General features: G+C 47.2%; 1 protein-coding gene across 7 annotated transcripts in view; it reads left to right on the top strand.

Annotated features, from left to right (window-relative positions):
• SH3KBP1 (SH3 domain containing kinase binding protein 1) overlaps positions 1-11,920 on the top strand; it is a 346,613-nt gene extending 334,693 nt beyond the window's left edge. For 6 of the 7 annotated variants that reach the window (XM_032618713.1, XM_032618712.1, XM_032618714.1 and 3 more), the window contains 4 exons: positions 2,321-2,449; positions 6,652-6,920; positions 9,663-9,726; positions 10,873-11,919. In XM_032618713.1, the coding sequence (XP_032474604.1) occupies positions 2,321-2,449; positions 6,652-6,920; positions 9,663-9,726; positions 10,873-10,914 (504 nt within the window). In that variant the 3' untranslated portion in view covers positions 10,915-11,919. Of the gene's footprint in view, positions 1-2,320; positions 2,450-6,651; positions 6,921-9,662; positions 9,727-10,872 lie in introns of all 7 variants that reach the window. The other variant, XM_032618709.1, reaches the window with a different exon arrangement.
• Positions 11,921-13,427: the final 1,507 nt, after the last annotated feature.

The raw sequence follows: 13,427 nt of genomic DNA, 5'->3' as shown, positions 1-13,427 counted from the left end.
AAGAACGCCACTTCCTTTGAACGTCTTCTCTCATATCCGCTGGGTCTGGAAGTGTGGTTTGAGTCATCCTATTTTTTCTCTTTGTAGGAAACATATCTGTGTATTACCATCTTTGGGGGAGAAAGACTTGAAACAGTGGTTTACTTTTTCACTCTTATATAGAGTACTGTGTCAATACCACCTTCTTTCCCCTTTCCCTCTCACCTCTCCACACCCTCATAAACACACAGCCTATTTAATTGCTTCTTAGTATCTCTGTATTTAAATTTTTAATCCTACCTCCCATATCTTCTCTATAAATCCTTCCTCATTTTTGTTTCCCCTCCAAATCCTTCCTAACTTTTCAAGATCTAGAGAGCCTTGAGGCATCAGAATTAAATACAGAGAAATTTGAATTACGACCCCCCCATCCCACCCTTGGTCCCTACATCCCATGTCTGAGAGTTTGTATATATTTGGGGGAGACCTGGTAAAGGCATCTCATCTTCTCTGCACTTTTAGATTACACATTGATTCATTCACTCATTCAACAAATACTGATGGGCATCTCCTATAGGCTAAGCTCTGTGCCAGGTACCAAGGCTGCAACTGGGAATAAGAGGTACATGGTTCTTGACCACAGGAAGCTTATGGCAATGGTGGCTCAAAGTTTGACATTTGATATGGAACAATTTTACTCGTGGACTTAAAACAGCAGGATACATTTGTGCTTTAAAGAAGTATAATTACTGTACTCGCTTCCCTTCATTCCTATCCATCCCCATATGGATATGTACATTGAATTCATGTTTACTCTTCTTCCTGTTAGCACCTGTAGGTTTTTCATAGCAAAATGCGATTGGTGGATGTGGACATATTCCTAAAAGGCCATTGGAGGGAATGATGGAGGAAATACATTAGTCATGACTCCCCATCCTGGGGCCTCTCAACCTAGTTTGAGCTGTTTATGTTTATCAAATTCAAAGAGCAAGCTTTGATTGGCAGCTCATGAATCATAGGTTATGTAGGAGGAAACCGCCTTTGGAATAAAATCTCAAAATGAAAGGATACAGGCATTGTAAGGTAGTTAAGCTTAGATTAAAAGAAAGCTTGGTTGGAGGCGGGTGTTATTCTAGGTAATTGGATTTTCAGATTAAATGAAGATTAACAAACAAGACCTTTTCATTTTAAAACATTGCTTTAAAATTCCCTACATGTATTGCTTAGTAAGTAAACAGAAGAAAACAAACAGTATTTGTAACTGTGATTTTTTTCTATAATGGTGCCAAGCAGTGATTCTAAATATGATTATTTTCCCACCACAGGGATAGAAGGCATAGAGGTAAGGCTGAATATGAACTCACCTAAAGATATCTCTGGAAGATTCTTCGTTTAAAAAGATTCCTTGCCACAGGAACTCTTATTTTCCTCTGCTTTGTCCTAAAATAGGGAAATTCTAGTACAGTAATCACTTTTGACCAAGTGATTCCAGTGAATTGGTTTACATTCATCCAGCTTTTGATCTTCACAGCGAGGCAGAAAGAGTAGGAGTGTTATCCCCATCTTTTACCAAGAGATGCTGCCATTCTGTAAGTACACCTTAGCAAAGATGGAATCCAAAATGGATAATGATTGTCCACAGCAATGAGGGCAGCGTTTTAGCCGCAGGCACCAAATTAGACGTGAGCTTGCTGTGCTGGCAGGCAGGGCTGTTCTCTGGGGCTGCAGAAACGCTGGTCACTGATCCGCAGGGGTAGTGATCCTTTGCCCCCGGAAATGGTTTCCTCTCAGACAAGTTCTTTTAGACACTTCACTATGCAATAGACCTGGTGGTTCTGGAAAAGGATCCGGAGGGAATGGAGGAGAGGCAGGTTAGAGGCAGCTTCCTCTCCACCTGTGTGTCCTTCCCCACTGGACTGTCAACCCTGTGAGAGCAGGGACCATGTCTGGCATGTCACTGTTAAGCTCAGTACCAAGCTGAGTGCTTGGCACACGGCAGCAAATGTTTACAAAAAAGAGAGAGGCTCTGAGCAGGAAAAGATGGATGACAGATGCTCAAATGGATGAAATGACCAACGGGCATCAGTGGAAAGATCCCATAGAAAAAAGATCCCTGGTCTAGGAAATCTTAGTCTCAGTTCTGCCACTCTCTCTAGCACACAGATAATAGCACTCTCTCTAGCACACAGATAATAGCACACTTTCTGCCCCGTGGTTATAATGAGGAGACAAACAAAATAGAAGTGTCAGTGCTTTGAAAGGCACACTGCATTATGTTAACAAAGGCTGTGTCAGCTAAGGTGTAATTCTGACAAGAGCATTTTCTTTTGGCTTTATCCAGTCTTCCCTTTCAAGCCCTGATATCTTTGACTCCCCAAGTCCTGAAGAAGATAAAGAAGAACACGTTTCGCTTGCACACAGAGGAGTGGACGCGTCAAAGAAAACTTCAAAGACTGTTACCATATCCCAAGTGAGTGGCCAGCCGTGGCGAGGGTGTCCTGACAGCACGGGATCCCTGCCTTTACGTGTATGCTCTGAGGATGAGTTATAAACCAAACAAGGATAAACAGATGTCTTAGTCATGTGGGGCTGCTAAAACAAAGTGCCATAGATTGGGTGACTTATAAACAATAGAGATTTATTTCTCACATTTCTGGTGGCTGGACGCCCAAGATCAGGGTGCCAGCATGGTCAGGTTCTGATGAAGGATCTCTTCAGGGTTGTAGACTGCCAACTTCTCATTGTGTCCTCACATGGAGGAAATAGAGTGAGAGAGCCCTCTGGGGTCCCTTTTAGAAGGGCACTAACCCCGTTCATGAGAGCTCCACCCTCATGACCTAATCACCTTCCAAAGGTTCTATCTCCCAATACCGTCACAGCGGGGGTTTGGATTTTCATATGAATTTTGGAAGGACACAAACATTCAGTCCGTTGCAACAGGCAACACAAGTTTTTGTCATTCTTTGGTGACAGTGACTTCGGTAATCAAAATCCCTAAGGAACGTGACAGTCTCCAAAACTGGGCAGAATCCCATGTTTTCTCTTGTGGTTTGATCTCCTCTTCATACCATCAACCATACATACACACACACACACACACACACACAATGCCCTCGCACACCACCACCACCACCACCACCATCACCATCACCATCACAAGAACCAAAACAACTTTAAAAACCTAGAGGTGTCTAGAAAGACTACATTAAATATATTAAATGCTGTGCCCTCTGCCCACAGATTGTGACTTTTATGTTCAAAACTGGTGGTGTCACAAATTATGGTTGGCAGTTCATGAATTTGAATAACTAATGGGATTTCTTAAAGAAAAGCTCATTTGGATTCGTTTATTAGGATAAATTTATAGTCATTTTAATGTTTAAAATGTTTAAAAACATTAACTTCATTGCACGCCCAGGGGATGGTATAGCTCTTTTATTACTGACTTGTGAGGAACAAAGAACACATTGTTTAGCAACTGCATGTGGCTTCTGAAGGGTACCCTGTACAAGTTCTGTTCGTCCTATGATTGTGAAGTAAGATTTTAAAATTCCATTTTCTCATGCTAAGAGAACCCAATCAATTGGAATTATTTTCTGTAAACATTAGCAGCTGCCTTCTGTCTAAAAGCAGAAAATAGAAGTCATTTTTAAAGCACTCGAAGCACGAATTAACACAAAGAAATCAAAGGTGATGTGGAATTTTCTTCTGATAGATTTAAGAATTTATATGTATAGCTTTTCTTAAAAATCTGATATAGTCAGCAAAAATATGATCCTATAGAACAGATCGATTGTAATTATTCACAAAACTGAAGCAGTCTTCCTTTATAAAAGGCTTCCATTTACAGAAATTGGATTTAGATCCGTTTTTTCTGGTGACCATAGGAATGCCTATAGTTGCAGCCTCTCCGACGTCCCTAGGGTGTCTCTATAGTGACATCTACTGGTGGGCAGTGGCTCATCACGTTTCTGAGTTGCACTGTTCTATCCCATTAGCCTATTTCACTTGCCTGGAGTTGTCATGTCTTGTTGCTTATTGCTTCTAGAAATTCCACCTGAACTAATTTGATCAGGGCATTTGGTGGCCTATACTCTGTGAGGGCTTATAATGAGTGCTTGTTAGCTGAAATGGGACGGGAGAGCGAGTCACGTAGGAAATGCCAAAAGAAGCGTTGATTGAAAAAGTGCCTGGAAGTCAGTCAGTGTGAGGACGTCGGTGGGCTGAGGGAGGTGCGTGATAATGCAAGGTGGGAAATGGGGAAAAGTATGAACCCAGGAATAGAAAAGAAGCGAAGGAAATCAGGTCAGGAGAGCATGAATCTTCAGACTCAGGCAGCCACGGTCACGGTACCAGGCTTGAGGGTCCAGCTGATGGGGAGGGAATTGAATCTCAGTTCTGCTGCTTATGAGCTGTGAGACTTGGGGTATTTCTCAGCCACATCCCTAAGCCTCAGTGTCCTGCTCCGTCAGGCTGTGTGCCAACTAATCCTCATTTCAGTTGTCCAGCCAGCGTCCGGCATATAGCCGGAGCTCCGTAAATGTCAGTCCCTCGCCCCTCTGACTCTGACTCCTGCTGACAATAAGCACAGGATGGTGGATCGCTCTCCCTGGCAGCAGAAAGTGATTTTCTTCAATGATAAGCTGGCAGAGAGAAGGCGAGCAGCAAGGCTGGAATGATGGCCCATCTGCTTCTGGCTGACTCTGCCCAGTTTCTCCCTGTAGCACAGCCCGAATCCAGACTCTGCCTCCTCACTGTGCCAACCCAGCCTCGTCTTGGCTCCCGGCCTGGGCGCCAGCAGCCTCAGCTCCCTCCCCTCCCCCGCTTCACCCCCCAATGTCCCGTCTACTACCTGCCCCCATCCGCCGCACCCCACCTGTGATCTCACCTTCCCTTGCAGCTGCCGCCTCCCCTAGGCCTGCTTTGTGCCCCTGTTCCCCCGACCCGTGACCGTCGTGTTCCCTGTGCCCTCCAGGCCCCCTCAGGGCACTTCTCCATCAGGCCTCCCCTGCCTGCCTCCTCCATCTTCAGCCTTGGCTCTTACCCTCAAGATAACTCCCAGCTCAGGGTCTCCCCCATCTTTGAAAGCAAACAAAACCCTTCCTTGATCCTGCCTCCTCCTGAGGCTTCTCCACGAACACCCTCTCCCTTTCTCCCATCTTCTTTCCTCAGCCGAGTGTTTGGAAAGCGAGTTCTAAACTTGCAGGCCACGCCCCTCATGTCCCATGCAGGCGCTCACCTGCCTTGATCAGATTCCAGTCTCCCTTGGCTCCACCAAATGGGGTCCCCCCTAATCCTCATCTCAGCATCCTCTGGAAACTCCTCCAGGAGACTTCCATGACCCAGGCCCCCTCCTGGTCTGGCTCCATCCCCTCTGAGCACTTTGTCCCAGTCCCCAAGGGCTTTCCCCTCTCCCTCCACCTCTTCAACTTGGGGCGTCCGCAGGGTCCATCGTTGTGCCTCTTCTCATTCTTCGTCATCCACCCCCATGGCTTGCACTGCCTCTGGTGATTTCTCTGGCCCAGCTCACTTTTTCAGTCATCGGCTCTGCCCATTGGCCTTCCCCCTTGGCCATCCCTCAGGCTCCTAAAATTCCGTGTGTCCAAAACTGAGATCACTGTTTGGGCCTTCAGTCTGTTCTTCCTCCCATGAAAGGGTCAACCTTAACGCCTCCTTCCTCCATCCCCACCCATGGCCCTTGATCCGTACTTCCTCCTCACCCACTACGGCCTGTCCAGGACCACATCCTCCTGGCCTTGGGGTGTCTGCTCTGGGAGGGCAGGGACTGCGTCTCTTGGTTGGATGAGCCTGCCATTGCCGCATCTCTCAAAGCCGTCTTCTCTCTATCCTCTTGGCCGCTGCCTGAGTCAAACCCTCACCATTTTTAGCTTTCACTGTATGAGTCTCCTAGCAATTGTCTAGACCTCCAGACCCACCAGACCTTCAGCCCTTCTGCAGCCACAGTGATCTTGAGCTCAGCAGGCAATCTTTTTAACCCGTTCCGCAAGCCCCCTGTGTGCGCCCTACCTCTCTCTTGCCCCCCTGACATTCTGGCTTCCCGTGAATGCAGTTCACTCTCGGGTCTCCAGGCCTCTGCTAGCACGCTCCCTCCTCTAGAACTCCCCCCCCCCCCCCCCCCCCCCCCCGCTTACTCTTCTCTGACCTCCTCCTCCAGGATGAGGCTGTCGGCTCCTGCCTGATGCCCTCCCTCTGGGATGCTTGGTCCCTTGTGTATATGCTGTATATATATTCTGTATATACTTCTGTGGCACTGTGTGCTTCCCACCCTGCATGCACGCTCCCCCCTCATCTACAGTGTGTTGGTTGGTCTGTCTGTCTGCACCTCACTGGGTTCTAAGCTCCTTGAGGGCCAAGAAAATGTTTTGCTCACTTCAGGGTTTGCAGAGCCTAGCGGGTACATGGGCCTCTGGATGTGTACATTAAACCAGTCAGGAACTACCTGTTCAGAAAGGTGGTCAAATTTAAAATTCATAAGGGGATGCCTGCACCAAGTAGGCCCTGGGGGCTTGTGGATGAAGGAATGAGTGAGTGAGTGGGGTATACGGAGGGCTGCGGGGACGGTGATGTAGATAGCGGGTTTTAGTAAACAGGACGGGGAGGTGCAGCACACGAATCCCTAGCCTGAATCCTCTCTGTCCTCACTCATCACAGGTGTCCGACAACAAAGCCTCGCTGCCGCCCAAGCCGGGGACCATGTCTGCGGGCAGTGGCGGGCCGGCCCCTCTGTCCTCAGCAGCGTCCTCTCCCCTGTCGTCCTCTTTGGGAGCAGTTGGACACAGAGCCAACTCCCCGTCTCTGTTCGGCGTGGAAGGAAAACCAAAGATGGAGCCTCCAGCCAGCAGCCAGGCGGCCATGGAGGAGCTGAGGACACAGGTCCGGGAGCTGAGGGGCATCGTCGAGACCATGAAGGACCAGCAGAAGTGAGTGTCTGCGGCCCCTTCTGTAACTGCCTCCGGGGGTTGCTTTCCACCGGCTCAGGGCCTGGTTCTGCCACCTTGGGGCCCAGCCTGTCCCTGAGGATGGGCCCCCTCCCTGGGGATGGTGGCAGCAGGGCTGGGAGTGGGGGTGTGAACCCGAGGAGCTTCACTGAGCTCAGCTCCACGTGTAAACTGGGCCAGCTGCACACGGGCTGGCGCCGGGGCATAGGGGGAGGAGTCAGCTACAAGGGACGTGCTCAGCAGGCTGCGAAAAAGAAAGACCTTCAAATCCCCAGAAGACACCACGGAAGTGGTGCATACACCACTTCTTAATACGCATGTCACCCAGGATGCTGTGTGCAGTTAAAAAATAATGGTAAAAGGATTAGAAGTCAGGAGGCACTTATCTGAATAAACGGAGGCGCAGAAAGTTTAGGGATCCGTTGGCTCTTTCTGGAGGGAACGGGGGAGGCATCTCGAGGTGTTTCCTGAGTAGGATTTCGAAAGCCGACCTAGCATTGCCAAGAGCAGAGCACCCCAGCAGAGGGCACAGCACGGGCAGGTTCCCAGGCACATGGAGCGGCCCGGCAGGTCAGTGCACTCCTGGTGCCTGGCCGCCTGGATCGGGAGGTGCCCGGGGCAGTGGCGGGCAATGGGGCCACAGACCTGCAGTCACACCTTCGGGAGGACGCCTGCAGCTGGAGGGCCCTGAAGTGTTTTGTGTACTTTGGGGAATAATTGGGTTAAACAAAGTTACTCTCTTCTCCGAAGGACTGCTCAGAGCCTTCACTGTGCATGGGAAGATGGAGGATAACGTATGCAGTGTTTCCCAAACGTACTTAATCACGGAGTCCATTTTTTCCCTAGAACATTCTAGGACAAGGCTTCCATGGAACTCACTTTGAGTACTACGGCTCTATTCGCTTCTGTTCCACTCCGGCTGGAGGTGTCATATGAATTGGGGGCCTCTTGGACTCACCCCCTGCCTGGAAGGGGCTCATCAGATAAATATGCAGAACCGCAGGATGGGACTAGAGCGGGTCTTGAGGGGCCAGCCAGGCTGCCCCTAACTCTTCCAAGTCCCCAGCTCGTATCTGACCCTGCACGGTATAGCTTTGCATACCCAAAGACCCCATCCGTGTCCAGGCGACAGGTGTCCCCTGCCTGGACAGTGACCCGACAGCACCAGTACATCCCAGAGCACTGGTTCTCAGCCTTCTGAACAAGACGGGTCAGACACTCCTGGATCCAGGGCTTCGTCCCTTGGGGCCCTCGCTCTGAAAAGTGCCCGGAACTTTTCTGAAATGGCCTGTGCCTGAGTCTTGAGTGCAGAATCGCCAGTGCCTTGGGGCTACTCCACCCCTTTGTTCCTCTCTCCACTGTGAACCCGGGCATGGATGGCTGCACTTGTCCTTCCCCAGGCAACATCTTCTTGAATCAGACATCACAGTGGCCCCTCTCCAAGGCCTGCCCTTCACAGCCTTCCTCAGCTTGGCCCTCACGCCCAGGAGCACTGGGTCCCCCCCAGTCTCCCACCTTAGCTCTTGATGTCACTTTCCTTTCAGCCTTTGGCTCAAGTCTGCGCTGATTCCCGTCATCCCCAAACATGCAGTTCTCACCTCCCTGCTCCTGTCCTGGCTCTTCTCCATCAACTCCCCCATCTTCCTCCCTCCTCGTAGACGTACCCTTTTTTACTAGTTCAAGACTTAGCGACCTTTTTCGCACCTCCCTCCCCAGCTAACTCCCCAACCTGGACTGCTGGAGCATAGCGTGTGCTTGAATAAATGCAGGAACGCAGCACAGGTGGTTAATGTCAGAGAACCCAACGTGTTGACAGCAGTGCTGGGACACTGACCCAAGTGCAGGGACCATCGTGGTGCTCATCTGAAGTGAGCAAATGCTACATAACATCTACCTTGTTTCTTGTGCTGGTTCTGCGGTGTTTGTGTTTTGATTTTCCAGTCCAGTTTATAAAAACGTGTGCGTAAAATGGAGTGTCTGATACCCTAAAATGCCGTACAGCTCTCTGACCAGAGTTAGGATGGTTGCAGTGTCCTAAGTGTAGAGCCTGAGTTTGCAAGATGATTAGTTTGGTTCTACTTCACTGTTTACTGTTGGGAAGGGCACTGGGCTGTGTGTTCTAACTCGTGTCTACTTTCTCTACGACATGATTACCATATCGTTAGTTCAGTTCTTTTACCTCCAAGTTATCGGGTGTTACTATTTGCACGATTTTGTGAGAATCTCTGAAAACATACCACTAACCTTTCAGTAATGTAAAACTCTGTGAAAATAAAAGAAATATATATGGAGTGGTAAAAATGTCTGCAATGAATATTATTATGTAAGTCCATGTAAAGACCAGTGATTCTATAATAAAGGACTAGTTAGAGGGAAGATGACCGAATATGAGCCTGGATACCTGGAGTGTCGTCATTGGGCAAGTCAGGCCACCTCTCTGGGCCTCAGTTTCCCCATCTTCTTTTAGGAGAAACTTGCACTAAGGGATTTCAAAGGTCATTTCAGACCTACTATTTGATGGCTACGTATTTGGGGAGCCCAGAAATAAAGGCCCTTCCATCTGCAACAGGCTTTAAGCAATAGCCATGCAAAGAAAATATAATGTAATGTTCTGTCCACACTTTCTTTGTAAAAGGATCAGATGGATTTTGTAATGATAAGAGACTTCATATCTCTTGTCGGGGAAGTCTGGGCTTTTGTTTAACTTTGTCATTTGCTTTCCAGACGAGAGATTAAGCAGTTACTCTCAGAGTTGGATGAAGAGAAGAAAATCCGGCTTCGGTTGCAGGTGGGTCCCTTGGGGTCCTGTTGCCCCGTGAGAGGCTCAGTTGGGGGTGGGAGCAGAGTCCGGGCTTTATTTTGAAAATAATTGAGGGAGGAGATATGGGGATATATGTATATGTACAGCTGATTCACTTTGTTTTAAAGCAGAAACTAACACACCATTGTAAAGCAATTATACTCCAATAAAGATGTTAAAAAAAAAAAAAAGAAAAGAAATGATAGTTACTTCTCTACCAATTTCGATGCGCTTCCCGTGAGAATTTTCTTAGAACTATATAGCCTCCCTTCACATCCTCTCCTGGGATCCAGGAAGTCTTGGGGAAGGGAGGCATTAGCAAACGTGCCCCAAGTTGGGTTTCTCATTTGGAATTTATCTGAAACATCTCCTCTGTGAAAAGTTCCCCTCAGTTTTCAGAGGCCTCATTGTCGTAACTGCCAGAGGGCATATGGTGCCAGGGAGACCCCATTGGCGCTTGTCATGCCGCTGTTGGGACCCCAAGGACCACAGCCGGCCACACTTGGCGCTTGTTCTTTATCTCTTTACTTCTCCCTGACAGCCGTGTCAGTCCTGCAGGGCATCAGAGCTGTGTCACCCTCTCTCCAGCCTCCCTCTGATCTAACTCAGCCTTTACCAAAGGGTGGAGAGTGTATAGGAGCTGGGAATGGTAGGCTTTCAGCTCTCACGCAGTTGGTGCCCTTGGTGGTGACTGGGATCCATGGTGCTTAGAGAATAGGTAACTGCTTGTCATCACTTTGCGGGTGCTGATAGACACCCCCTTGGGCCCAACCACAGCTGCCTTCCAGACCTGCCAAGTGGTCAGTGTGTCAGGACACCCTGCTCCACCCTCTGGCCAAGGAACTGGAATTACTGTTGTATCGTTGCTTTTGACAAATTTTGGATACTGGTAGCCTGGGAATTCAAACATCCCCCCCTTTCCTAGCACTTCGAGTTGGTGTGCCTATTCTTTAGGTTTATGTCAATTTCTGGCATCATGATCAACTCTTCATTCAGATGTCATTTCACCCATTTCCCCTTTCAAATTGTCAGGTTGATTATTTGCTCTCAATCAACCAGGTTGCTTATCTTTCAGCTTTTATCCAACCAGCCAATTCATTGTGATTTTGTTCGGCTCTTGTTTTTCCTTTATAGATGGAAGTTAATGACATAAAGAAAGCTCTTCAATCAAAATGAATACTTGATAAATGAAATGTCGCATTATTCATCCCAAGTCCAAGACTCAAATTTTCCGCCCCAGCCAAAATAACCTTGTGCCAAAAGATGAAAAATTGCCTCAACATGTCCCTGTTTGAAAGATTAGCACAAAAGTCTTGATAGCACAACACAAATTCCATCCAAGAGGAGACTCTTCCCCATGGTATAGTCCTGGGTCTGGCACTGGTTGTGACTTAAACAGAGAAAATTGTGCTAAAGGCTTTTTTACTATGAGATCTCACGTGAAACGAAAACTCAGGCAGTTTAGTCCATAGTGGTACTATTTTGATGATATTTTCCATTAATAAAATGTAATTTTAGAGTCTTCGTTTACAAGCTTTATAATTTTATGATTTTTTTAATCGTGTTTTGCCACAGATTCCCCCAGTGTTTGTATTACACATAGTCCGGAGCGAGCATCCCATTCTTTTGCTTTAGGCGGAAAGCCGCCTCGCTCTGTGTCCCCCTCAAGGAGTCTATTACATATGCAATTTTAGGTCCAACCTGTCCCTCCTCCTGCCAGCAAACCCCACCACCCTAAGATAAATTTTAGCTTATATATGATGGTATATTTACAAAAAGAGAAAGAGAAAATCTGGTATTTGCAATGATCTGTGCCTTCTTTTTACCACCCTCTTGATTGGAGCTTTTGTGATGCAGCTACCATGATTTAAAAAACACACACACGCATTTATTTTTTTTAGTCACTTATCAAAGTCTACTAGAGGCCGCTGTCTTCAAAGCTTCTCTCGCCTAACCAAAGGTCCTAAGAGGAGACAGCTGTGAAGTTGGGCGTGCTCTTTGGTACCAGCTGTGACTTTTAAGTTCTCCTAGTTTTAGGTTGTTCATGAACTAGAAATGTCACCCCTGCTTGATTTTTCATCAGCCAAGTTAAACCCCTGCTTCCTGTCCTTTGCACCTTTTGAGTGAACGGAATATGCATTATTAAAGCAAAAACAAATAAAAGTAAAATGCAAATGAAAACAAAGGCGGGGGGGAGTTGTATTATTTCCTGCACTAGGCTATCCACGTGTGCTGTTGTTGAAGGTGTACTCACATGATCTCATTTGCCTTGCTCTCTTGTAACCCCTTCCTCAGGTCCAAGAGAAAGGGGGGAGGCGCTTGTTGAAGCGTAGCCATTGGATCTCTCTTGCATTCATGGAATTGCTTTTTCCGACCCAAGGAAACTGGTGTTTGCTTGTCCGCTTTATCTTTGTAGCCAATGAAGTGTTCAGCTTTAGACCAATGTAACTGTTTTCTCATCCTGAGCAGAAACTAAGGGAAGCATACTGTATTGCAAGATAGTTTGGGGATTGAGGGGTGGGGGGGTGGTCCCTTCATGGCCCCTGAAGGTGTTTTATGTGTTTCTAAAAAGCTGCTTTGTCCATTTCCTGAGTTTTAGAGCGAAACTACTAAATATGAGTAGATTTGTACAACCACAAAGAATGAGAATTGATAACACTGAAGGAGTGATGCAAAAAAAAAAATCATCACACGTTCTTGATCATCGAAAGTATTACAAATGAATGTCTCTGCCTCTCTCCCTTCCCCTGCCTTCCTCTTACCTACTTATTCAACCTTGTTGCCGGAGGCTGCTATTTTCCTCAGAGTATCTCCAGAGCCCTGGACATCCTGGTCTTCCAGGTACGGTTCCAGGGTGATGGCAAAGTTAAGGGAAGGGAGTGTGTAAAGAAAGAAGCCTCACACCCTTCGCTCTCATATCTGGACATACTGCCTTTCCAGCAGCCTTGCCCTCAGTTTGCTTGGGGCCAGGAGCGCCAAGTTTCCAAGGGCAACGTAAAACATTCCTATACCCCTTGACTGTTCTAGGCATTTCTACGTTAAACTTGAAGCCTTTAGAGATTTCCCACCACCAAATATAAGAATGAGGATTGGATTCTTTGACATTTGGATTTCTCATTCACTCATCATGAAAATCCCTAACGGTATAGTTTTATATAATGTGTATACAGAGAAAGATTGTGAATAAATTAAATTGAGAGGTTGGAGTGCCCTCGTAGGGCCCTGGCGACCTGAAAAATAGAGCCATTGGCTTTCTTTGTATCAGGAGAGGGAGGAGCAATTCTAGGAGGAGAAGTTGGCGTATCCAGCTTCATTACTGCCCGATGGGCTAACCAGCAAGAGGATTCTACAGTCATGGAACTGGATGAGCCACTGCCCGAACAACCACCATCTTCACTCTTTACAAAATGGGCCTGTGAAGAATATTGAACAGCTTGCAAGTATCACTTTTGAAAAAATTCTTTTGCATTCAGCATGGACTCGACCAGCATCTGTGGAGATTATTTTTTTGCTTCATTTTCTAAAGTTGTATTTAGAAAACTCTTAAGTATTGTGCTTTGTAAAGAAGATGATTAAAATGAAGTTTTGTGGAAATATTTTTGTCCAAAGTTGTCATGGTCCAAGAGGAATGATATCTTGGAATTAAAGTCGTTTTCCTCCATTCTCCACAATTCGGTTACTCTCAGAGA

This window comes from Phocoena sinus, chromosome X, assembly GCF_008692025.1.
Source record: "Phocoena sinus isolate mPhoSin1 chromosome X, mPhoSin1.pri, whole genome shotgun sequence".
In the NCBI taxonomy this organism is placed as follows: domain Eukaryota; kingdom Metazoa; phylum Chordata; class Mammalia; order Artiodactyla; family Phocoenidae; genus Phocoena; species Phocoena sinus.
This window is presented reverse-complemented; position numbering and strand designations above follow the sequence as displayed.